At 51.9% G+C, this 26548-nt stretch overlaps 2 protein-coding genes across 9 annotated transcripts in view; one reads left to right on the top strand and one right to left on the bottom strand.

The window, feature by feature from the left end:
- Positions 1–5785, top strand: part of HHAT (hedgehog acyltransferase) — a 167182-nt gene extending 161397 nt beyond the window's left edge. The window contains exon 13 of one of the 5 annotated variants that reach the window (XR_009449963.1): positions 4705–4840. Coding sequence is in view for 4 of the 5 variants with exons in the window: in XM_059675637.1 (XP_059531620.1) it covers positions 4705–4858 (154 nt within the window). In the remaining variant the exon portion in view is untranslated. Of the gene's footprint in view, positions 1–4704 lie in introns of all 5 variants that reach the window. The other 4 variants (XM_059675638.1, XM_059675637.1, XM_059675636.1 and 1 more) reach the window with 4 other exon arrangements.
- A 3208-nt stretch (positions 5786–8993) lies between these two features.
- KCNH1 (potassium voltage-gated channel subfamily H member 1) overlaps positions 8994–26548 on the bottom strand; it is a 263834-nt gene continuing 246279 nt past the window's right edge. For all 4 annotated transcript variants that reach the window (XM_059675362.1, XM_059675363.1, XM_059675366.1 and 1 more), the window contains one exon: positions 8994–15346. In XM_059675362.1, the coding sequence (XP_059531345.1) occupies positions 14492–15346 (855 nt within the window). In that variant the 3' untranslated portion in view covers positions 8994–14491. The remainder of the gene's footprint in view (positions 15347–26548) is intronic.

A 26548-nucleotide genomic window follows, 5' to 3' on the forward strand; every position in this document is an offset into this window, starting at 1 on the left:
ATCTTCCTGCATCTTTTATTTGAATATCTTGGGGCATATATGTCCTAGGACATTGTAGCATACCGTAAACCTGTGATTTGCTAGTGTTCTGTTATCTTTAAAAAAATTTTTTTACAACTCTTATGAGAAATTCATTTAAGGTATTTCCCAGATGTGTATACCCTTGAAAACATTCCCATAATCAAGATACAAACCATTTTCATCATCCCCAAGGATTCCTAGTGCCCCTTTGTCATTTACTAGTAGCCCTCCCCCTGCTCCAGCCCCAGGCAGCCACTCATGTGCTTTTTGTTACTATAAATCAATTTGAATTTTACATAAATGGAGTAATACAGTCTGTATTATTTTGTCAATGACTTCTTTCACCCAGCATAATTTTTTTTGCAGTAAATTATATATAACATAAAACTTACCATCTTAACCATTTTTAAGTGTACAGTAGTGGTATTAAATATATTTCTATTGTTGTGCAACCGTCACCACCATCCATCTCTGGAACATTTTTCATCTTGCAATACCGAAACTCTGTACCCGTTAAACAATAACTCCCCTTCCTCCCCAGCGCCTGGCAACCACCATTCTACCTTCTGTGCTTATGAACTTGATAGACAGGCACCCGGTGTAAGTGGAAATCACACAGTATTTGTTCCTTTGTGACTGGCTTATTTCATTTGGCCTAATGTCTCCAAGGTTCACCATATTGTAGCAAATGTCAGAATTTCCTTTTTAAGGCTGGAAATATTCCATTATATCCCATTTTGTTGATTCATTCATCTGTCCATGGACACTTGGGTTACTTCCATCTTTGGCTCCTGTAAGTAACGCTGCTGTGGAAAAAGGGTGTACAAATATCTCTTCTAGTCATTCCTTTCCATTCTTTTGGGTATATATGTAGTAAAGCTATGCTTGATTTTTCGAGAAACCTCCATGTTGTTTTCCATGGTGGCTGTACCATTTTACAACGTTACATTTTAGACAAAGTTTTTTGTTAGACCCGCTTCTTGTTCTGATTATCCCTTCACTTCTCAGAAAACCTTTACCCCTCATGGCCCTGCATGATGATCATCTTTTCCTTCACTGTCCGCAGCCCCTGCCTTTCCAGTCCCTTCAGACGGAAGGAATTGCTCAGGGAGTTGCTTAGCCATCGTAACCCTGAGTAAAATGACACTGCTCACTTTCTATTAGCTGTAGGCATTTCCCTCTGTGTTCTACACATTTTTCATTAGCTGTAGTTATTATATACCTCACCAATGTCTTATTAACAGCTAGAGGCCTGGTGCACAAAATCTGTACACTTGTGTGTGTGTGTGTGTGTGTGTGTGTGTGTGTGTGTGTGTGTGTGTGTGTGTGTGGCCGGGGGGTCCCTCAGCCTGGCCTGTGCCCTCTTGCAGTGCGGGAGCAGGCCTAAGCCATTAGTCGGACATCCTTACTGTTGCTGTGGAGGCAGGAGAGGCTCCCGCCACCACTGCTGCGCTCACCAGCTGTGAAACAGGCTCAGGGCTTCTGGCTGAGCGGTATTCCCCCTTTGGGAGCCCATTGACACCAGGGAACAGCTCCTGCATTGAGCCTCTGCCCCCTGGTGGTCAGTGCGCTAGTCAGTCGATTTGCATATTTGCCTTTTATTATATAGGACTAGAGGCCCGGTGCACAAAAATTTGTGCACTCGGGGGAAGGGGGGGTCCCTCAGCCCAGCCTGTGCCCTCTTGCAGTCTGGAATCCCTCGGGAGATAATGACCTGCTGGCTTAGGCCTGCTCCCGGGTGGCAGAGGGCAGGCCCAATCCCTAGGTTCAGCCCCTGGTCGGGCTCAGAGCAGGGCTGATTGGGGAGTTGGGGCGCCACCCCCTGTCATGCACAGAGCAGGGCGGATTGGGAGGTTGCGATGCCACCCTCAGTCATGCTCAGGGTAGGGCCGATTGGGGGGTTGGGGCACCGCCCCCTGTCACACTCAAGGCAGGTTCGATGGGGAGGTTGTGGCGCCACCCCCTGTCACACACAGAGCAGGGCCCATCAGGCGGGTTGGGGCTCCATACCCTGTCATGCACAGAGCAGGGTCAATCAGGGGGTTGGGAGCTCCCCCCTGTCATGCACAGAGCTGGGCCGATCAGGGGGTTGAGGAGCTCCCCCCTGTCACTCACAGAGTAGGGCCGATAGGGGAGTTGGGGCACCGCCCCCTGTCACACTCAGGGCAGGATGGATCAGGGGGTTGGGGCGCCGCCCTCTATCACCCACAGAGCAGGGCCGATCAGGGGGTTGGGGTGCCGCCACTGTCACACTCAGGGCAGGGCCAATGGGGAGGTTATGGCTCTACCCCATCACACACAGAGCAGGGCCTGTGGGGGGGGGGTGGGGAGTTGGAGCGCCGCCCTCTAACACCCACAGAGCAGGGCCGATCAGGTGGTTGGGGCGCCGCCACTCTCATACTCAGGGCAGGGCCAATGGGGAGGTTATGGCTCTACCCCGTCACACACAGAGCAGGGCCCATGGGGGGCGGGGGGGTGGGCCCCCCCCCCCCCCCCCCCCGTCACACACAGAGCTGCAGGGCGATCAGGGGGTTTGGGCACTGCCCCCTGTCATGCTGATCCCGGTGCCAGGAGGCCTCGAGACTCCGCTGATCCCGGTGCTGGGAGGCATATTACCCTTTTACTATATAGAATAGAGGCCTAGTGCATGGGTGGGGCTGGCTGGTTTGCCCTGAAGGGTGTCCTGGATCAGGGTGGGGGTCCCCCCTGGGGTGCCTGGCCAGTCTGGCTGAGGGGATGATGGCTGTTTGCAGCTGGTCACACACCCTTCAGGGTGGGGGTCCCCACTGGGGTGCCTGGCCAGCCTGGGTGAGGGGCTGAGGGCTGTTTTCAGGCTGGGACTGAAGCTCCCAACCGCTCCTTTTTTTCTTTTTTTTTCTTTTTAATTCTGGGCCAGCTTTAGCTCTGAGGCCTCGGCTGCTGAAAACAGGTTTCTGGCCTTTGTTTACCATCTGTATTTGATACAATGTAGCGGTCCGGCTGGCTGAAGCTCTGCTGAGTAAAGCAGGTTTCTGGGGGTTTTTTAGCTTCCTTATTCGCAACATAGTTGCTTAGAGTTGCAGCTGAAAGGCCGGCAAGTCAGGCAGGGAAGTTGGAGTTCTCCGTCACTGAAGCAAGCAAGCCTCCCTGTTCGCATCAGCTGCCTGGCTGCCGGCCGCCATCTTGGCTGCCAGTTAATTTGCATATCTCGGCCCTACTCTGTGAGTGACAGGGGGATTAGCCAATGGGAAGGGTAGCGGTCGTACGCCAATTACCACGTTTCTCTTTTATTAGTGTAGATTATATAGGATATCATGATACACTACCTATATCCTGTTACTCCATCTATTATACCATCTGCGTAGCAGGAAGAGAGCCTGCCTCCTCCCTACTACTCCCCTGCCCCCTCTCTGCCTGCCCCTCCCTGTGTGGTAGCCACATCACAAGATCCCTGTTCCTTGGAAGGCCTGTGATGTTCACACTTCAGGTGGTCTCTCTAGTACAGGGGTGGACAAACTTTTTGACTCGAGGGCCACAATGGGTTCTTAAACTGGACCGGAGGGCCGGAACAAAAGCATGGATGGAGTGTTTGTGTGAACTAATATAAATTCAAAGTAAACATCATTACATAAAAGGGTACGGTCTTTTTTTTTAATAGTTTTATTCATTTCAAACGGGCCGGATCCGGCCCGCGGGCCGTAGTTTGCCCATGGCTGCTCTAGTAGCTCATCCCTGGCCCGTTCCATCTAACAAATTCTTACCCTACATGGTGCAGTTTAACTGTGCTCTGTACACGCCATTATCTAGCACATATTACATGGCTCATAAATCCAAGTGGTGTGTGTCTTTTCTAAGCTAGAGTGGGAGCACCTCTGACGGAGGACTAGATCTTTCTATTTTGCATCTGGTATCCTCCGTAGCACCTCTGGCTCTCCAAAGCCCCCATAAGTGTTTTAATATGTAAAACATGCAGAAGACATGAAGATCATTCAGCAACAAATACTCAGCAGACAGAGCTGTTAATTAAAAGAAGGAGAAAGAAAAGAGCCATCAGATATTCTAAGACAAGTACTTGTAGAATGAACCATTAAAAGGTGTGAGTTTTGAAAGCAGATGTTTAATTTAGACTCTCCTGTGTGCTTACCAATGACACTTAATTCAAAATAATGGTCAATTTGTATTTTGAGATTTATTATGGGTCTCATGGACTGTTGTCCTTTTAAAACATTTTTAAAAATTTCTATTGATCTCAGAGAGAAAGGGAGAAGGAGATAGAAACACCCCCTCCTGGTGATTGAGCCTGCAACCTGGAAATGTGCACTGACAGGGAATTGAACCTCGACCTCCTGGTTCATATGTTGATGCTCAGCCACTGAGCCACTGAGCAACACCAGCAGGGCGTGTTGTTCTTGTTTTATTATTAACTGCTTTAGTTTTCTAAATATGTATTCTTTAAAAGCGTGTCCTATTTCTAAACACGATTTGCATTTGTGCTAGCACCCCCCTCATTTCATGCTGACCCCAGTGGGAATGTAAGGTTCAACTTGCTGGCATTCCAGTTAGAGCAGACTTTGCAGGAGGCGTGTGTCTTAATGGGTAAACCGAGGCCTATGCTGTTTCTTGGGTTGGAGGATAATTTGCATCTGCGGAGGTCCCACCCCAGGCATTTCTAACTGCTCTTTCATCTCTCTCCTCCCCCTGCAGGCTGGCCGTGGGTGACCCTCTCTGTCCTGGGATTCCTGTACTGCTACTCCCACGTGGGCATTGCCTGGGCCCAGACATACTCCATGAACTAATGCCGCCGGGCCCAGGCCAGCCCTTGCTGTCGGCTTCCAACGCAAATGGTGCTTCTCCCTGACCTCACGCCCCAAGATAACCTCCAGGGGACCAGAGCTTGATCTGCTCTTTGGTTGAAGTTACTTCCAAGACCAGAAGCTTGAGACTCGACAACCAGAGAGGCTTCTAACTTTGGGAACCTAGAGGTCGTCTCCCCCACCATCATCTTCCCGTTGGGTGAGCTGGGTCCAGAGCAGTAGAGTGTCTCGCCCAGCTGCACACCGTGACACTGTGGGCCCAGACCCAAGGCCCGTTGGTTCTTTCTCTTTTATCACAAATTAAACGCAGTGGACATTTCTTGATTGAGACACAGCAATCCTGACTAGTGACAGGCCCATCCTCCACTGGCCAGCATTTCCGAAACGTCTTGGTGACATTTACGAGAACCTGCCCCATGTCCTTAGTGTGATCTCCGGAACCAGCGCTGGGGTTTGAGCTACACCTTTCCCCTCCTCTGCAGGGAGGCGACAGTCGCAGCTGTGTTTCTAATCCCCAGAAAAGTAGACAGAATATGCTTTGTCACGTTTCAAGGAGTCGGTACCCAAGGAGACCTGCTATTTGAACTTCCTCGGGGCGATCTCCACTTGGCGGCTTGTTCCCCAGATTTGCAGAGAAGTGCAAACAGGCAGTGCCTCTACCCGACAGTGAATCGTTCCACATGGAGAAGCAGCATTTCAGAGCCAGGGAATAGCGTATCCGCAGGCCGGTGCTACCAGGCAAGTTACAGAGGGTAAGGATGGCTTCCCTTGTCTCTCCTCTCCCCACGCCAGTCCCAGCGTCATCTCCCCACTTAGCGGTTTACGTTCGTGGTTTACTCTGTTTTGTTGCAAATAAAATGGAGCTTTTTCTATCACACAGACAAGTCACTTTTTTTGTAGAATTGTTTAAGAACAGGGGTGGGGGACGTCCGGCCCACAGTCCATACAAGGCCCTCACCATCATTGGGTCTGGCCCTGCCAAGGCATTAGGGGTGAGTTAATTACATGTTTGACCAAATATAGCAGGCTAATTTTTAAATTGATAATTTTGTATGGCCCTTGGTGGAAGAAAGGTTCCCCACCCCTGGTTTAGAATATTTTTTGAGGAAGATGTTTACAATCTAAACATACTTATATAACTCTTAATTCTTCACTTCTCTGGCAAGATGCTGACAGGCTACTCATGGCCCCTCGTGGTAGATCATTCAGAATGCTTCTGTTTGGCTTTGGATGTTTATGAGAGGGCGGGGGCGAGGGGTGTTAGGGGGGTTGTGAACAAGCTTTTAAAATTTGGATCCATAGTGTACCCAATTATGGGAGAACGTCAGACATCTCGGGCACATGAATTAAATCCTCACGAGGTTCACTTGGTCCTGGTCTGTGTCACACTGTCCCTGTGTACTGGCTGTGCTTATCAACTCACTGAGCTGTAAACTCCTAGCGTGATGGACCGGTCATCTCGCGGCGTCCTTTCTTCCTAGCCACTCCGTTTGGAAGAGGGAGGGAGGGGCCAGATGTGGATGAGCTGAGGTGGGCAGCAGCAGAGGGCGAAGGCTAGGGGGCCAGGCAGTCAGGGCAGCAGCGGCCTCAGCAGCTGGCTTGGTACAGGAGGGGGATAGGCAGGCGATCCCAAGGTGCTGGGGACTTTTAAGGAGGGCCTGAGGCTGGGGAGTGAGCACTCGAATGAATACAGTAAAACTTCATGGACTGACGCTGATTCGGGATTTGTGTGGTCAGTCAGAGGGAGTTGGGCTGAAGTTTACATGAAAGAAAAGGGATTTTTCCCAAGGGGGGAACGGGGAGTGTGATGATGATTATAAGGAAGTGTATGTACATGCGTAAGTCATAGGAAAGATTTTGAACTCTTCAGAGAGACTCTATATAAAAAAAGTAGGCTTGTTCATTCTTTATGTTGGAATATATTTGAAAGTAATAATCCCGAATTTGTTTTAAGCTCTTACATGATTTAGAGTGGTTCTCAGGAGTTACTAAGTGATTACCGTGTTGAGCTGTATATTTGAGGACCGATTAGCCGATACGTCAGTTATGCCGGACTAGTGTTTTCTGGCTTAAGCTGCTTGCTATGCCCCAGCTACCATCTGAAAATGATAACATACCTCTCTTGGTGCAAGTGAACTAAAATCTTGGCGTTTCTTTAAATGAAAGCCTTGAGGTGCCTGGTCAGGCAGTAGTTTCAGCTGAGGAATATCTGGCCAGTCACGTTTCGTAGTCGTCAGCCCTGGCAACGTCAGGCGTAGGCTGGGAAACGGCTAGACAAGGCTCCAAGGCCACTCCCAGCCCCAGGACCCTTTGACCCCAACCTCGCAAAAGCCGAAGCGCTCCAAGCACGTTTGCCAAGGCCATCCCCAAGGAGGCAAGCAAGACATCTGAAGGACAGCCAGATCTTAAATCATTTTGACTAATTCTTGGGGCCACATAAGAGACTTAAAAGTATCGTATTATTTCTTCAGATTAATTTGTTTGAAGTGACAGCAGAAAAACCTTTTTTCTATTCAAGACTGCAGACCTAGAAAAAAAAATCAATCATAATAATTTTATAACGATCTATATGTTGGGAGAATAGTAATTTAGTGGGAGGGGGTTCCCCTTAAAGAAATGGATACTGCTCACTTGCTTATTTAAAATAATGACTATAAGAAATTAACCATAATGTAATGAGCTTGTTTTCTGGCGAACAGATCCATTTAGTAGGGCCACTATTACAAGCAGCTTATCCTAACGGGGCGGCCTCTCTCAGCATGTCAAGGAAGCTCGCTGAGGCCTTTCTTTCTTTTTTTAAAATACGTTTTTATTGATTTTTAGAGAGAGAGGGATAGAGAGATGGAAACATCGATGAGAGAGAAACATAATTGATTGGCTGACTCCTGCACTCCCTTACTGGGGATGAGCTGCAACCTGGGCATGTGCCCTGACCAGGAATCAAACCAGTGACCTCTTGGTTCATGGGTCGATGCTAAGCCACTTGAGCCACACTGTCCAGGCTCTGAGGCCTTTCTTTTGACTAATTATAAAAATCATATTCACGGAGATTTTTTTTTCTCCATTGAGGACATCTAAAGAATGTAATATTTACTGCTTTATTAGGGGAGATCTTTGGCAAGAATACCAATCATTTGAAATTTTAAGCAATATACCCTTACATTATTTTTATTATGCTTTTTTTTTTTTGCAATTTAATTAAATAACAGGGTGTGGGGAAGAATGTCATTAAAGATACTGGATTCATTCTGTGGCCTTGTGAGATCAGGCAGAGGCCTGAATACGGCTTGCAGATCACAGAGGGCTCACCCCTGAAGCTGTACTGTCTGTAAAAAGAAAAGTGCCCCTGTTGAAACGTGATCCATTGGTATTAAGAAAGAACTCAGGTATTGTGGAGAACCTTGCCCTGAGCAGGAAGCCATGCCTATTAAAACCAGAGCAGGACAGAAACAGTGCTGGTGGAGGACTAATTTAGGGCCAAGCAGTCCTCGACCCTCGTAGCTTCTGAGAACATCAGTGAGTTAAAGAACAGGTCAAACTCATTCTGTCAACCTGTCCACACCGAATCATTCTGAAAAGATTTAGGTGTGGTGTCTTTTTACACTATATTTTAAAAGGCAGGACAGCATTCATATATCTTATACTACAAATTTCAATCCAAATTGTTCAAAAATAATGTTAAGTCAGTGTGTTGTGCCATAATTTTCCAGTGACGCCGGCTTTGAAGACGTCTCTGTAACAGAACAGACACAGCTCTACTTCAGGTCATATTGCAAAGCCCCTTCACAACTGTTCACTTTGACACACAATCTTGGTGCCTCTAGAATTGTTGTGTTTTTTTTTAAATCCTCACCCAAGGATATTTTTTCCCCCTTGATTTTTTAGAGAGAGTGGAAGGGAGAGGGAGAGACAAAGAGAAACATCCATGTGAGAGAGACATCGATTGGTTGCCTCCCACACACACTGGGGATGAAGCCTTCAGTCCAAGGGGCGATGCTCTAACCACCGAGCAACCCGGCTAGGACTCTAGAATTTTAAGCTCTCTAAAACCCACAATTGTAGGTGCCTCCAAATTAGAGCTCCCCAAGCTCTCAAAAAGGAGTAGGAAGTACAGCTCTTGTTCTGTCATTTTAGGTACGAACACCCAATTGAAATTATATAAGGAAAGGCAAGAGTAAGTGTCATGTATAAAATAGTTTATTACCATAATAAATAAAATTAAACATTTTTTTTTTTACAAATATCATTTGTGCTTGTTTAAAAATGTTGAGAAGGGAATATCATCAATGGAGGGACCCAAATGTTCCTCTTAACATTCCCAAGTTGCAGACATACAAGGGAGTTCCTGGCAGCATCCTCCACCTGCCACAAAAATAGTATCGGCTCATTTGCACTTGTGTTTCTTCATGCTCATTTGGACAGAGTGACAGATGCCAAGGAAAAAGAAAACCCAATGCAGGATTTGGCAGGACTCAATGGAAAGAGTGTTAATATAAGGAGAAGCCCCAGGATGACAAACTGCCCATGAGTAGGTGTCCTTGCAGTGTTGGCAGGATGTCGGATGGGGACAGTCCCAACTGATGCAGAAATACAGCGTCTGAATATTAAGAGAATACATTCATCCGGGGCGTTTGAATCTTTCTCAACACAAAGGTAGTTCATATCCTGATACAAGACCCGTGAGCTCCTCATGGTACAACTAATGGATCCAGAAGTCACAGAGAAAGAGACAATGGCTCTAGGAAGGGTTTGATGGTGGGCCAGGAGGGCCTCCCCCGGTCCGGCACCTGCAGGTTATTCAAGTCCAGTTCTGGAGGTTCCAGAATGAGTCTGAGAAGCTCGCGTGAAGAGGTTTCATGTGAAACTAAGCTTCAGGTAAATTCACATTGAACTTCGGGGTGTGGAAATGAAAACTTCTCCACATGAACACCTTGGTTCTCAAGAAAATGGTGATTTCTCTGACGGCTGCCATCGGTGCTGAGAGGACACTGAAATCTCCTCCAGTTGGAGGGCACAAGAGCTGGTGAAGGTAATTTTTACCGAAGCGAGCGAGAAGACAGTACAATGATTTACACAGAAGAGAGGCTGCCCGGGGCCCAGTGGGCCCACAGTGGCCTCCTCTTTAAGCAACGCTATGTGAGGGGGAAGAAAGGGGAAGGAGTGTTGGCAGCTCCAGTAGAGTTGGAGTTCCATTCAAGGGTCTTAAGGCTAAACATCGTTATTGGACTTTGTCAAATGCACTTCAATTCGCATCTCCACCCAGGATTTCCCAGAAGGTGCACAAGGGGAGGCAAGGTTCTTCCTACACCCGGCATTCTTAAGGCTTTCAGGTAGTCCCCACACAGACTTGGACAAAAATCTGACAGTTGGCTTTGTCGACCTGAATAAAGAGGCAAGCTCAGAATTGCCAAAGAAGATGAGTTCTCAGGAATGGCCGAGGAACTGCCATTTAGGACTCGCCTGTAGTTTGCTACAGTTTGCTTGTCCCGAATAGCAATTCCTCTGTTATTCCCAAATTCATCCTTTTTTTTGACAGTTTTGAGCTTGCCTGTTTATTTAGGTCACATTCCTTGGTGTCAGAAGTGGGACCCAAAAGAAACGACCTGCAAAGGACAGCGACCCTGGCAGTTCCTTCAGAATAGAGGGGGGTACCCTGATGAGCCCCTCTGTGCCCATAGCCTCTGGGAGTCTCCCTCATTTCCGGTTTGGGGAGTCTCCTCTGGGATTCTGACCTCCCTCTCCCTCTTTATTCAGAACCTATTTAACTGCTTCATTCCTTCGATTTCAGCGGCCATTCTACTCGTTTGTTTCCTTGTTAGAAGTGCACTAGGATTTTGGTATAATTACTTTGGAATTTTTGAGAGCAAAAATGAAAAATATCAATGGTCATGGGTCCAGCAAATAAATCTTAGCAGAGTTCTCACCACCTCCTTGTGAGAGTTTTGGTCTCTGAAGCAAAAGACTGTGAGAGGATAAATGGGTCACAGAAAGGCCAGACTGACATCAGGTTGCCTGCCAACAGCCAGGAAAATTTCTGTGAAACGAGGGACACCTGGGCCTGAGTGGAACAACTAGAGCAAAAGTCATTCTCTAGGAGAAAAAAAACAAAACACAAAACGTATCCGTGAAAGGCACGCTGTCCTAGTTGTCCTAGTAGTGAAACAAAACAACTCCCAACCTGAAAGCGCCCCCTTCAGACTAGTCAGGAATGTTTCTTTTGCTCCCAAGAATACCTCTGAGAAATGGGGGCCCAGGCATCTGAATGCCCTGAGGGTGGCCCTCCTTCAGGCACCCCAGCTGGCTTTATGTTAAAAGTTAGTTTTGCTTCATGTGCAGTTTTTCACTATATGGAGCAACCTTACTGGAGACTATTTACCACGTCAGTGGTCATTATGCAGAACTCTCAATCTCCCCAGACTTTTCTCAGGACTAGATTAGAGAAGATCGCGGCAGTAGAACTACAGGATCTGAATGGGAAAGCGACGTTAATTGGTACTCAGAGGCTTCTAAACAGATTCAGGCCTCTTTACAAATGCCATTTCTAAGTTAACTGAAGCTACTAAATGACTAAAAGGAGATTTAAAAGCCTCTGAGGCCTCTTACCTGGCAGCACCAACTGTGGCTTCCCCTAACCCTATTGCGCCACCTGCTCTGTATCTACCTTTGCCCTCTTCTAACCCCTTCCTTTAGCACAGTGGTTCTCAACCTTCTGGCCCTTTAAATACAGTTCCTCATGTTGTGATCCCCAACCATAAAATTATTTTCGTTGCTACTTCATAACTGTAATTTTGCTACTGTTATGAATCATAATGTAAATATCTGATTGCAGGATGGTCTTAGGCGACCCCTGTGAAAGGGTCGTTCGACCGCCAAAGGGGTCGCGACCCACAGGTTGAGAACCGCTGCTTTAGCAGCAGGCTCCTCTCCTCTAGTGCTAAAACCTTACCCACTAACCCTCTTAAAACGCTCCCTTTCTCAGGCCTTCGGAGGGTCATGGCCTGGTTTACAGGGGAAGGTTCAGCCATTGCTTGGGATGTGAAGCTCTCGGTCCTTACTGGGAGCCCAGAGCAGCGTTCAGGCAAGCGCAGGTGGTTAGCACAAAGCGGCCTCCGACCCAGTGCATGTCATAAACATGAAAGAAGAGAAGGTTTGGCTCATTTAAACCCCCCCCCCCCCCCGAGAAAACAATTACAGCAAAAGTCCCTAAAACCCTTAAATGGAGAACAAAAGCATATACAGACACGTGTGCTCTCGCTGTCACGTGCCGTGGGCCCTGTGACCTCAAGATGAACAGGCCTGGGCTTCCAGTCAAGCCCAGTTTGAGTCCTAAGGGTCAATCCTAGGAACGCATTCATGAAGCTTCATTTCCCCCGAAAAAAGTCTGGGCTTCAGAGCCTCAGGCATCAGCATCTTAGCCCCTCAGACCCAGATGGGGAGTGATTTCTGAATGGACACCTGTGCCCCTCAGGCGGAGATGACAGGAGGCGGAAGGGCTGGGCGGGAGCCTGGAGAGTGGGCAGGTGCGTCTGAAGCTGGCTGCTAGTGGTCAGGCCCGTGCCTCCTTTAAATGCAGCAGCCCCGAACCTTTGGGATTCCAGCAGGTGAGGAGCATGTTTAAGGAAAGGCAAGCTGGAACGTTTCTGGAAAAGCTGATAGATGGGATTCTGGATATTTTATAGCCTCTGGCTCAAGGACTCATTGGCAGCTTCTCAACTTAAAGAAGCTGAGAGCCCGTGGTTTTACCCAGGATCACAAACCATCATGACTCGGCCTCAGGAAATCTCACTTCCTCTTCTCTCTAGGCTTCCATCTGAGGTTCAATCTAATCATTTCTCAGCCTCGGGAAGCCTGGGGCCACCCCTGTAAGCCTCGCGTGAGAACGCGGGCCCCCTGGGGAAGGTCCCTGGCCTTGACCTCCAGACTTGGCTGCCCAGGGCCGTCTGTGCCAACCCTGGGAGCCAGGAGAGGACAGCTCCACTCTGCCCAGATGACTGAGGGCCAAGTCCTGGGTCGCGCCACGGCCACTGACTATCTCTGCTGGGGCAGGTCCTGACCTGTCGGGTCCCCTCAGTCCCAGGGAAACCAGCGCTGGGGTCCAGGTTCTCTGCAGCAAGGCACTGTGGGCACAGGTGCTAAGAGAGCTGCCACAGCGTAGCAGGCTCAGAGGCCAGGGCCCTGGCACGCCATGCTGTCACTCACAGGCCAGACCACCTGCATGCCGGTCTAACTCTCCCAGAGCTGAGTTCTTAGAACTGAACTTCCAACCTTGCTTGTCAGTTTTTAAGGATCCTGGTTCCTCTCTGCAGGGCCGACACCTGGGCGAGCCCCACTTTGCTTGGGAGGGAACTCTTCTCTTGCCTTTCCAGACACCGATGACAGCAGCCCAAGCACAGGAATGACCTGCCCCAGGTCGTAGGAAGCAGTGGAGAGTCCCCGAGGAGTGTGGCACAGGGACTTGGATGGCCCACAGGCGGCCCCACGATCATCATTCTGAGCTCAGACCTTCCCTACGGACCATGGCTCCACGGCCACCTCTCCCCACCACCTCACAGAGACTTCTGGAAGACCCACTGCCCCGTTCTCTTTTCCCAGCTCCGGAAGCGAGGACCATCATGGCCCTGCAATCTTTTTGAAGTCCTACTGACTCTAGTAGGAGGTAAAGAGAGTAGCTTTAAAATAAGGCCAAGCCTGGCTCCTACGTGTCCTAGAACGACCCCATGCAGCGGAAAAAATCCAGAATTCTGAAGGGCAATCCCAATGAGAATGATAATAGAAACATAGCACTTGCTACAATCATTTTTCTGAGGTTATGTGTGTCTGCTTGGCTAATGAAGCAACTCTGGGCTCATCACCCTTCCTGCCCATACCCTGAGGAACGCCACAGGAGCACGCGGGGAGAGGCGGAGAAGGACAGGAAGCAAAGGGGCCTGGTGATGAGGCCAGTGGCGTGAAGCAAGGCCAAAATTCATCTGGGGCCCCCAGAGCCCTCCCCTCGGAACATCCTAGGAGCCAGCTGCGGAGAATCCCTGGATCCCAGGGGGCCCTCTCCAGCTCTGACGCTTGGTCCACCTCTTTGGAGAAAGGAGCCGGGGAGTCCCGGCTCTGTCTGTGGGATGCACCCACAGCACCTCAGCTGCTTTCTGGCCTAAACCATTAGAGACAGGAAGTTGAAAGGCGCCCCCCTTCCTGTCCCTCCAACTCCCCTGGCCCCGAGCTCGTTACAAACGACGACTGTAGGAAAATAGATGGTGATGCCAGACACAGGCTGTACAAGGACAGGGAATGCTGGGAAATCCTCTGCCCACCACAGTCTTTGGGGACTGGGAGAAGGAGCCAAACCCGTTGCTCCCCCACCAATGTCCAAATGGCAGCCGCTCTTTTCTGGTAGTTTTCATCTTTTACTAATATCACGGCAGTAAAAAATTAAAAATGAAGGGAAACACCCTTTAGACCGCATGCCCCCTCTTCTGAAATTGTGCAAAGACAGTTCCGATGCACACTCTCCTCCCGCGCCTTTGACGGAAGGAGAGCGTGTGCCTAAGCAACTGGTCCCACTTTGGTTTTCTGTCGGGAAGAGCCTGCTCTGAGAGTTGCTGCTCATGTAGGTGTGTGTGGTGGGGGTGTTGCCTAGGGCGAGGGGGTCGGTTTTTGTCTCTGACTGTTCACGAACAGACCGCTCAGCTGGCGCCGAAAATGTCTCTCCCAGATTCTGGGGAGTGGGGCCCGGATATTTCGAACAGCTCCTGGGGGGACTGGGAGGACCTTCTGGACGCTAATATCCTGAGGATCTCGGCCAGCTGTGTCTCGATGTGGGTCATCTTGGTGTGCAGGGCCTTGATGTCCTCCTTCAGCTCCAGCTTGGCCTCCAGGATGCTGGCCTGCAGCGTCTGCTCGGGGATGGGGTAGAAGGAGTGCTTGACCTCGGCCAAGATGGGGCTCCGGTCCTGGGGGCTCCTGGCCTCGCCCACGTTGTCCAGGCGCAGGTCGCTCTTGGTGATGCCGCTGTCGCACGAGTCCGTCTTCTTCAGAGTGGCCTCCCCGGCCGCCTTGGTCCTCTCGGGGAGCGTCTCCATGGACTCGGCCTTGGATACCTTGTTCCAGTCCTCGCCCTTCCCGCAGGCATCTCGGAAGCGGGCCCAGCCCTTGCGCTTGGCACAGTCGCCGGCCTTGGCGCCCAGGCACTCGGACCCGGGCGCGTGCAGCTTGGCGAGGTCCGGCGCCCCCGCCCCCGGGGGGCAGGTCTGGAGGGACACGGGCGTGGCGGGGCTCTCGCGCACCGTGACCACGCTGGCCTTCACCAGGCTGTGGTTGGCCGAGGCGTGCTCCACCAGGACGCTGCCCTTCTCCACGTCCAGGTCATCCAGGTCCCGGCCCCCCCTCTCGGCCGCCAGCCTGGCCTCTTTCTGCTGCCGGAACCGCTGGAAGAGTCTCCGGACAGGATGGTCCGGGGGCAGGATCAGGGGGGCCTCGTTCTTCCTTTTCATGCGCTCTTCCTCTTCCCGCTTCACGTCGCTGATCTTCCGGAACACGATCTGGGGGGAGACAGAATGACACGCGTGTTAATGGGCCACGCGGTCCCTCTGCGGGTCACAGCTCTGGCTTCCAGCCCGCCCCCACGGGCAAGGCTCCCAGCCCCTCACATCTCTGCCAAAGCCTTCTGGGCTTTGCTTGGTGACTGCCTTCACTTGCCTTTTCCTAAACTCTTCTTGGCTTCCCAACAGCAAGAAATGGACTCTTACTGTGTCCTCTTCAAGAGGGGTTCTGTTCTTTGTAAGCCGCAGTTCCCAAACAAGATACCGGCTAGTTACATTTTATCCTATTACCTCAGAAAGTTCCCAGGGGTCTAGCATATCACCTTGTATATCACAGTACTTTGCATATCACCTCGTATTTTTTACATATATATACATAATCTAGCCTAAGAGAATAGGGATTGTCTCTTTTGTTCTCTGTTTCCAGAACTTGGAAAACGCTTGGTAACTAGGGGGCTCTTTGTAAATATTTGTGGAATGAATGAATAACAGATAAACATGAGCTAATGAATCAATGGGAGAATGTCTTCTGCCTGGAAAGATGAAATCACAGAGCTCATTAATGTTGTAAAAGGAAGGGATTGGTTCAAACACACAGTCTTCTTACCCACTCTCAACATCAAAGGGCAGGGGCAGCCTTGAGATAAAATGAGATGTTTTAAGGCTAAAGAAAAGGAAGCACTTCTTCAAATATTGAGGAGTCAACACAAAACTTATCCCAGGAGGTTGTACAGAGGAGCATCCCGCAGGTTAACAAAGGCTTAGTATGCGTCCGCGGTGGACACGTAGCTGCTCCTTGAGTTGGATGTGCTCCTCAGCCAAACGCCCCGCAGGTCATTCACCTGTGGCTGTGTCATCAGAGCGGGCAGCTCAGCACTCACCGGCTACAGTCTCCTCGGATCTATGCTGACTCTCTGAAGCTCTTGGCTTTTCCCAGAGTGCCATGCTGGTGCTGCCCTCGCTCATCCTGGGTGCCCGGGGCAGCCCCACCTGAACGTCACTGGCTCACCCGACGCGCAGGTGAACCGGGAAAGAGCTGCCTGCAATTCCAGAAGGCCTTTGCGCCCCCTTTGGAAGTCAGAGTAAGACCAGCGGCCCTGCGGACACAGCTGCTGTGGCCTGACGGCCTTGCTTATCTGGGGTCTCGGCCTCTGCTTGCTAACTTCCACCGCTGTTTTGGAGAAGTTGGTCATGGACTCTCTTCTCAGAGGCAGCCATGACCAGACATTTGGCCAAGTACTTTAGATCCAAGTGGACAGGAGTGGCCGCGTGACTCACCACCACGAGTCGGTGCTGCCACAGCAGCTCCTCTGCTCTGAAATGCTCCAGAGCTCCCACAGCAGCAGCGTGCGCTAGGAATGATGGGCAAGACCCCATGCCCAGGATGCCCTCTGCTCCGAACAGGCTCTAGCTGGAGGCCTGGGAAAGTCTGTCTTGCTTTTCTAAATGTTCGGTGAAATTTTAACAGGTGCCATGAAGGTGGAAGGTTTCAAAATGAAATGAATTGGAGCCACGTGACAGTGTTAAATTTGCTGCTTTACTGGAGGGCTTCTCAGAGCCTTAACTTGCTAGTGAGCCTTACGATGTCAAAGACGACAATATCCCAGGCAGCATTTCTGAAATTCTTTCCTCCAGACCCTCTCTTTGGAAAGGGTAGTGTCCCCCAGAACCCCCTCTGCCCAACACTGAAATTACATCAGTGTGGGGCGATGAGGCGCCCTCTGTATTTGTGCAGAGCCCTAATGGATGGGAAGGCTGTTTCCATGTTTCAGCTAAATGGTGCCTATCTTGACCCCTACTGCAGAGCCCCTGGAGTTTGGGGTGTGGAGTCTCCATTGCAGATTCACTGCCCCCTGGTGGATGGAAATGGATCAATTCAAACACTAAGACATGACTGATGAAGCTGTGGGATCAACTCGCCTGCCCATCAGTGGCTCTATATGCTCTGTCTGTACTGAGCAATTTCAGGTCCTGAAATAACGCCCATCAATATCATCTTCCACCCCATTCCTTCAACAGGACTCCTACGAAACCTTCAGGATTCAGCTTAGGAGTCATCTACTCCAGCAAGCTTCCCTGCCTCTCCGACCCCCGGTCAGAAGACCTTCCTGGTGGTACCAGGCTTGGGGCAGCCACATGCTCTTCCATCGCAGATTCTTGTTAAGAGGCAGCATTTTGCCCATTTGTCTTTGCCTTAGGCAGTAGCTCCCTGAAGGTGGGCACAGTGCTTTATTCTCCATTGTATTTTTGTGTGGGTGTGTGTTTTTCACCTTCAGTATCAGGCCTGGCACATACAATGCTCCATCAGTGGTCAATGAATCAATGAATGCATGAGTGAATAAATTATGGCCAACCCCCTGTTTGTGAGGCCCATGCTAGGGTGAAAGAGGTGATGTGTATGCCCCCAGCATGCACACGCACACACACACGTCTATTTCTGATGTTTGTGGTCTAGCAGAGAGAGAAAAAAAGAGATTACAGGTTGCTTTCTCAGAGCAGAACCCAGAAGCTCCTGAAGAGTAACGAATAAATAAAATCCTAAGGGACTTCCATTTTCACTCATCTTTAAGTCACACTGACCTAATACTGATTTCATCATCCCTGCCCGACCAATTTTTATTTTTTTCAATCTCTTACATGAGCTCAGCGAGCTGATATTTAGAAGTAGCCTTGAGATGAAGGTTTTTAACAGGTGCCACGAAGGTGAAAAGTTTCAAAATGAAATTAATTTGAGCCACACGAAGGCTGGGCCCTGAGCAAGCGCCCTCACCAGATGGATGGCCTCGTCCCCAAACTCCCATCAGAGCAGCGCCAGGCATTCCTGTTTCATGCATTGGGCTTTGGTGTAAGTTTTCATTCTGGGAAAGGATTCCTTGGTCCAAAAAAACCACTGGATGAGATCACCTCTGAAGTCCCCTTGAGAATGAACAATTTGTGATTCTAATAGCACAGTCCTTTTTATTGTGCTTTACAGCTTATTCCACATACTCAAGTGCATTCTCTCATTCAAGCCAAAATTCCAGGGAGGGGTGCAGGGGTCTCCCCCACAATTTGACAGTTGAGGAGACTGGGGCTTAGCTGGTAGAGCGACCTGCTGAAGGTCACACCGCTAGGGAGAAACAGAACTCCAGGGTGTGGATCAGGGCTCTTGCCTTGAATCACCTTTGTTCACACTGGCCATCTGTAGACAGGGGCCACCGCAACAGGGAGGCGCAGGGTCTGTCTGGAGCGGTTGTTACCAGGGGCCCTCTAATCACCCCTGGGAAGGCCCAGCCTCGGAGACAGGCTGACACAGATCATGGCACCAGTGATGGGTGAAATCCGACCTTCCTGGCCAGCCAGTGTCCTGCCAGCCCACAGCAGGGCCTGACGTGTTGGGCACGTCAGGCCCACACAGAATGCTAAACAGCTCCGGACTTACTGGACTATGGGGATGGGGAGACAGAGGATGCCTCAGGGCAGGGACAGCAGCTGTGCCGCCCTCATCCATCTCCGCATCCGCCTGAGAGCTCACCAAGCAAGGGCCCTGAGCCTGGGAGGCCTTTGATGAGCGGTGGTTAAGCTGAAATGAATCGACACCCCACTCCCCAAGCTGCAGGGCCTTCTGAGAAGCTATTTTCAGGTTTATTTGAAAAAGCGTTCTCTCTCTTCTAGATTGTATCCAAAGAGGGCCTGGCCCCTCTCGAGCCCACCAAAATGAGGCCAAGGGGAGCAGGAGTCCCTCGGGGCCACTGAGCAGGAGGGTCCCGGCAGCACACGGAGGGGAAGACAGCTGTGGGAGGGGGTGGACCGCCCAGAGTCCTGACGGCACAGCAAATGGGAGGCTGGTGCTTAAAAGAGTAGAGCTGTATCTAACATGTGCAGTGCCAATTCTCAGTGACATTATGAGCAAATGAGCAGAGGCTAAGGCATGAATCATAGGAAACCGTAGGTAAACTAAAAGGGATTTAGCTTGGTTTTTATTGGACTCAGACACACATCCCCAAACTGAAACCCACAGAGAGCAGGAGGAAGAACACAGGCTCAGAGTGGCCCCAGCTCCGCCACTGTGGGACCTTGGGCCAGTCACGCTCCTCCTGGCTGGACCAGATGAACAGGTCTCAAATGTGGCTGTGCTTCAGAACCACCTGGAGAGGCTGCTATCTACACAGCGAGATGTTCCCTGGCAAGGTCAGCCATTGGCGTTGGTAACAAGCCCCCAGGTGAGTCTGATGCAGGCGGCCTGACCTGACCCGTGGACCACGGTCTCAGAACCCTGGGTTGATGGCTGGTGTGATCATGACCCTCTGCTGTCTGCGTGCTCCCCTGTGAGTGGCCACACACTACCCGCCTCCTCCTCACCTCCCTGCCTGGCTCAGCCCTCCTGTGTGCTGTCCGGGATTGAGCCTTGGGGGGTGGGGGTGGGGGGCAGGGGAGAGGGTTTTGGGAATGCCAGCGGGATGACTTCAATGAGTCCCTGGTCCCTAAAGGGTGTCTGAAAGGGGACTGGCAAACTCTCAGCTTAAGTCCAAGGTTCTAGGGGCCCAGGGTGGGCGGGAGCTGGTGGAGTTGGCATGGAGTGACAGGCAGCATGAGCACAAGCTCTGGAAATCAGACAGACTTGTTCCCCAACCCTCCGTGTTTCGTCTATAAAAGCAGATATCGCTCCTGACTTCATAAGGCTACCGGAGGATTAAGCTGGATAACATCGGCAAGCCTTTAAGAAGAGTGCCTGACATTTAACAGTCGCTGAGTAAATGTAGTATGTATCATTCTTCAAGGGGTGACTTTTGAGATGATTCTAGAAGGATGAGCTGGAATTAGGTAGAAAAGGGAAGAGCACATGGAATGACACCAAGGCAGACATGCCACCTGCCACAGAAAAGTGTCTTCGTGGTGGCGGTCCCGGTGGGGTGGGGGCAATGATGGGCCAGGCACCGCTGTTAAACCGGTGGTGTGTGCTGCCTCACGCCCTCATGACAGCAGCCCCCCAGGTGGACACAATCACTGTCCTCCTTTTTCAGGTGAAGAAACTGAGGGGCTAAGACTCTAACCCTGACCACCAGAGGCCCCACCCATGCCCGTGTGCTAAGCCGTTCTGCTGGGAAAAATGCCTTGGTTTCAGGAAAAGGACAGTTTCTCTCAGCATATGTTGATAACCTCTAGCTCTGCCCCGCCACCCCTCTCTGCTCGTTTCTTGCACTCCCTGTCCATCAGCAACTTCTCTAGAGAATTCAGGCACAGAACATTGAAGCAGAGAGAAGACCTGGCCCAGGGGAGGAGAGAGGCCGAGAAGCAGAGACCCCGGAGCATTTAAGGAGGGACCAGTTCACTAGGGACATCAGGCCTTTGATTCCTCAGGACGGGGCATGACTTCAGACGAGATCCAGCCTTGATGGCCCAGGCAAGCAGGTGAGCCGCCGGCCCCTGGCATCTCAGTAAGGCCATACTTGTCACTCTCCTCCCCGCTTTGTGCTCCCTCTGTGTAGCAGATCGACACCTCAAACGTGACCTTATTTGGAATAAGGGTCTTTGCAGATTAATACGGTAAGGATCTTGAGATGATATTATTCTGAGTTAGGGTGAGCCCTGCATCCAATGAGAGTCCTTATAAGGGACAGAAAAGGGTCGCTCTCACCCACAAGCCCACGAAGAGCTACCCTTCTTTCACAGTGAGGGACTCAGGCTCAGAGAGGTGCAGGGCTTTCCTGGAAGCTCATTCAACTGGTCTACAGAGCAGTGATCAGGGCCCACATCAGCTGACACCCGAGCTCTGCCGTCAGGGCTGGGGTCCCAAAGATCCAAGAGGAGGGTGGGCCTTGGGAAGCGCGCTGGCCAGGTCTCCAGGGCCCTGGGGAGAGCCAAGCCCCTGGGGCTGGGAGGACTCCCCTGGTAGACTGAACACGGACAGGACTCCCGCGGGCAGGGGGCTTTGAGCGTGGCCTGGGCTGTGCAGTGAACACCTCTGAGGACGAATGAGATCATGAGAAACTACAGCCAATGCTCATCACCCAGACCCAGGACTGCCTCCTGCCCTGGGACTGGGGCTGAGAAGTCATTTCCATCCTCAGGACTGTTCACCCCCCTCGATGGCAGCCCCCTAAGCTGCTTTTGCCAAATGCAGACGTAGGATGTGCTTATTTCAATCCCAGATGACGCCTCATTCCTAGAGAGCAAGCACCGTAACTTGTCTCCCACTGCACGTTCACACCAAAGCCCATGCTGCTGCCACCCCCTGCCACAGGGAGGGGCGTGCCCTCCTTCTGGCCTGTGGTCTGCGCTGGGCTCGGGCACCAGCTCCTCTGAAAAGGGGCCTGGCCGTGCAATCTGCCAAAGGCCCTCTTTTCCAAGGCCCTCCGTCTTGCTCCCACCAGCCACACCCCCATCCGAGGCAAGCCTGTTTCCGGTAGAGTAACCCACAGCAATGCATCTGGGAAAGTGACATTTTAATTTTCAGGAAGCAGCTGATGCAGAATTAGGGGACTGGTGGTGCATATCAAGTGGCCGCATCCCTTCCACCTCCTCTGTTCTGTGTTTTTTTCACACGCTATCACTGCAAGCCCATGGCACAGGGACAGACCCGATGCACGGATGGCAGAAGTTGGTCCTGAACCCTGTACAGAATTGAGAGGCCCCTTGACTGGGCTGCAGGATCTAGCCTGCACTTTTTTCAATGTTTCTCTCTCACAATGAGAAACAACCTCTGGGCTTCTGATTTGACCCAGAAGCTGAACATCTAGACAATTTGTCCTTCCCAACCTGCGCCGATACTCGGCCCGCTGACTCCAAGCGGGGTGCTGCAGTGTTCTTGGCCGGCACGGGGGAGCCAGGCAGGGGCAGCAGAAGCACTGCACACGGGTCCCCGTCAGTTCTCAGCACCCCAGGCTGGTGTCTCCCACAGCTTAACCTGTGGGAAATCCCCAGGGAGCCTACCAACTCTACAGGGCCATAGAAAGACCACCGGAGATATCGCCTGTAAAGTGCCTGACACCCATAGCACACCCTCAGTAAGTGCTGCGCGTTAATACGACGAACCTAGATTTGACCCTGTCATGTTTTCCCCACTGGTGCTTCCATCAGAGAGGATGAAATGCTGCCTTCCTAGCTCTCCTGCGAGATCTCTGAGAAAGAAGCCACGCCTATTTCTGTATCCCTGGCAGGGCCAGGCCCAGCGCAGGGCATACAGCATGTGCTCACAACACCTGATTTTGAAGTACAAAGGTTCTTGGACTAAACCTGTGACCCCAGGCTTGTGTTCTTAGTTTCTCCTTTTACTCTGGAGTCCCAGTCCCAGAGCAAGAGGGCACAGACCAGCCACTAAATGAACAGGAAGAATCCAGGTGCCCTGCATGGGGTCGGTATTCAGAAATGGTGCCCCGGGACTGAAGGGCAGAGTGTACCCTGTTGGCAGCCAGCCCTGGGAGGGGGAGAACCCTCACTCGGGGATTGCCCATCACACGCTGCTGTCAGCACCAGGAAGCAGCACCCATGCAGGAGAGGGGCCCAGGGCCAGAGCAGACACCACAGTGCCATCTGGGTCAAGGGTGGGAAGCGTCTGGTGCCACCTAAGAACCTGTCTCAAGGGCAGGGGTCCTTCCCGCGCCTGCTGTGCCGTCTAAAGGAAGGGAGGGCCGAGGCGCCGCACAAAGCCTGGGGTCTGGGTAGGAGGACTCTGACTTCCTGCCGTTTCAGAGTTTAGGTTATCACCCTCATTTCTAGTAACAATCTCCCGGCCTCAAAGATTAGAGACCCCGGGCACCGGCACAGCCTCTCCACAGACTCACTCCCTTTCTCCTCCTGTTTCGCAGTGGCCAGCGGTTCCTCTGATCACAAAGGCAGAGGAGCCCGGAGAGGGACCTCAAGAGGCACTTGGTCCAGTCCTGTGTCTTCTCACCCACCCAATGCAACCGGCCATTACCCCTGGCATCACAGCGTGACCACTGGCATCCGTGCCCTGCGTGTGCTTGCAGCAAGCTGGCACACACTGTCGCCTTTGGGACCGCAGTGGCCCTGCAGCACACGTGGGGCTCGTGTTCTTATGTTGTACAGATGGAGAGAGTCTGGGAGAGCAAGGCCCTGGCTCTCCCAGCCCTCACTGCTACTCTCTCTATTGAAGGCCCGTTCTGTATCAATTGTCCAATCGTCAGTTTTATAGTGGTCAGTGGTCAATTTTATGAAGCAGACAACACACCCAGTTTTGTCTGCTTCCACTTAAATCCAACTCCACTCGCTCTTAACAGACATGGAGAGGGGCTGGTCAGTGCCCTTTCCTCCTGTCCATACTTTGCAAAGTCAAGGACGGCCAAGGACTCATCCAGCAGCCTTCTCTTTGCCGGGCTGCAAACTCAAGCTCTCCTTCCCACCCTGTCAGCGGTCAGCAGGGCTGAAAGCAGGTTGGGAGGGGCTTGGTCTTGGTCGGAGTTGCCCAGGCAGGAGTGGGGGGTTCAGAAGGCAGACCAGTGGGACAGCGCACATGCCTGGATGATGGGCATTTATCTCACCTGCATTGAGAATATTGGAGAAAACCACAGACTTCATCATCCTGCTCCCTCCCCCCCACAACCCCTCTGCCAGGCCAGGGTTGGGGGGATTTTAAAGGGCACCTGCTGGGACACACCGGAAATAGCCAAGACCTGCAGCCTTGCCAGGGAAGAGGGAAGGTCAGCTCAGGCTCTCGGTGCAACGCCCCTCCTCCTAAGCCTTCACACCTGACCCTCCTGCAGCTTCTCGTCCGCTCCAGCCCTGAGCAGCTGACAGAGAAGAATCACAGGCTCCTCAAGTCTCTTCCCCCGGGGCCTCGCCTTCACCTCGAGAAATGCACGAAGGTCTTGGGCCAGGCAGACACCATGAGCTTCCTGAGGTGTGTGATTTGAGGCTAACCAAGCAGCAGCCATCATAGCGACAGGGACAGAGCCGAGGGGCAGGTGGCAGCTGGAGAGCCGAGTTACAGTCCGACTTTAGCCAGAGGTATTCCTGGGACCCTCGCCCTGACACGGGCCCCATGTGACTGCAGTTTCCCTAAAAATACAGCCAAGACCATGATGTGAATGCTCTGCAGAGAGAATAGAAAGTGCTCCGAAGACAGCTCAGAGCGCTCACCTCTGACGCCTCCTGGTCTCTCCTGTCCTCGGCCATCCTCCCTCTGGGAAACCCTTCCCTGTAGTTCTGAGTCAGGGTCGCCCTCCCTGCCTGCTCTCACCCCCTTAGGAGCAGGCCTCCCTTCCAGGCTATCCTGCCCCTCTTGCTCTATGTCTGGGCCTCCCAATTTCAATTGCAATCTGTCCTACGCCCTGCCGCCCCTAAATAATGCTCCCGCAACCATAATCGGCAGTAACATCTAACACTCACTGAGAGCTGGGTGGTGTGCCATCTACTCTGCATATTGCATTTTATTCAATTCTGATAATAACCTTCCAGTAGGTACCATCACTAGCCCCATCTGACAGATGAAGAAACAGACTTGGAAGGTTAAGTGATGTAACTGAGATTCCAGTCTAACGCGTTGGACTCCAGGGCCTGCCTTTGGCCAATTAATTCAATCCTCTTTGTCAGTATTTTCATTCATCTTGAAATCGCCCCTTTCACCAAGCCCTCCAGACTCACTCAGCCTTCACTGCCACTAGCTGCCGAATTCGGATCCAGCACTCAGGCTGGGACTGTCGGGAGCATCCCCGGAGGTCACACTGCCGCCCCTCCCCACCCACAGTCGCTGCCTTGTTCAGGGAACGCAAACACCTTTTAGTTTCTGCAGCAGTACAGTGCATGGAAAGTAAAATAGGCCCCAAGATACACAAATCTCACACCTCAGCATTTGAAAATCAAATGAAAAATGACCTTTCTTTGAGCCCCTATTTGGGGTTAGGTGAGCCATGGCTGGTGACAGAATGTGGGTGTCAGAAACCTAACGATTTAACTAGCACCACAAACAGCTGGGCTGAAAGGACCTCACATATCACTCTGTTCTGCTTCTGTTACAGAGGAGGAAACTGAGGCCCAGGAGGGGCAGGGATGTCCTTCAGGCCTCACAGCCAGGAAATGGCAGCCTGAACTGGGGACCCCCCACCCCTGCTCCTCCAGGTCCCAGACCTCAAGCAGCTGGAAGGGGGAAATGTGTAACTAGCTAAGCCGAGTGGCTAATTCCCCCCACCTGACCCTCGGTTCCCAGATGAGAAAACTGAGGCTCGGGCCACGTCAGTGCGAAGTGAGGGGGCCGAAGCCCTGGGAGGTCCCTGGTTCCTGCGGTCTCACCTCACATTTGACAGACATATACTGAACCCACATTGTCAGGCACCCCGCAGAAGGAGGGGTGTGAGGGAGAAAGCACAGGCCCCGCTCTCTGGGGATTCGCCGTCCAGGAAAGCAGCAGCTGTGGGGAAGGTGAAGTGGGTGCTGGGACAAGCCGAGAAAGCACCCAGGTCAGCTCTCCATGTATGCATTTTTTTAAATCCTCACCTGAGGACCCCCCCCCCCCAATTAATTTCTAGAGAGAGTGGAAGTGACGGGGAGAGACAGACACACATCGACTGGTTGCCTGCTTCATGCATCGCAACCAGGGCCAGGGACCGAGCCTGCAACTGAAGCACGTGCCCTTGGCCAGAATCAAACCCAAGACCCTTCAGTCCACCGGCCGACGCTCTAACCATTGAGCAAACCGGCTAGGGCTCTCCATGTAATCTTGCGCCCCCAGCTCTGTAGTGAGGTGTCAGGCCCATGCTTCCAGCACCGGGCAGCGCAGACCTCGTTACAGGGAGTCGGCCTGTAACGAGCCGGCGGGCATCTAACTGGCTCGACCCAGGCTCTGCTCCCAGAGGCCTGTTTCCATCAGGATCTGCTCAAGGACGGACACAGCGCCCGCCATTACCGGCAGCGAAGCCCGCCGGCTCGGCTCGGCTGCACGCCGCCTGCCTGGTTTTCACATGGTCAACAGGTGGTTGCCGGCCGCGTTGTGGGCAGCAGAGCTGAGTGTGACTGTTCGGCCAGGAAGCCCGCAGGCCGTGCGGGAGGAGAACTGATGTTCGCGACTCCGATGCTGCTGAATGCCCCGGCCCAGGGGCAGACCACGGGCTGCAGAGGTGGCCTGTCTGCGGGAGCACCTTCTAAAAAGCCTCTCTGGGCTAACAAAGATGAAACTCCCACAGCCAGGCCTTTCCCTCCACTCGGGAGCCTATAAAAGGCCTATGAGCGCATCTGGTCCGAGGGACAGAACAAGTAAAAGGGCCTTGC

This window comes from Myotis daubentonii, chromosome 18 (assembly GCF_963259705.1).
Source record: "Myotis daubentonii chromosome 18, mMyoDau2.1, whole genome shotgun sequence".
NCBI lineage: Eukaryota > Metazoa > Chordata > Mammalia > Chiroptera > Vespertilionidae > Myotis > Myotis daubentonii.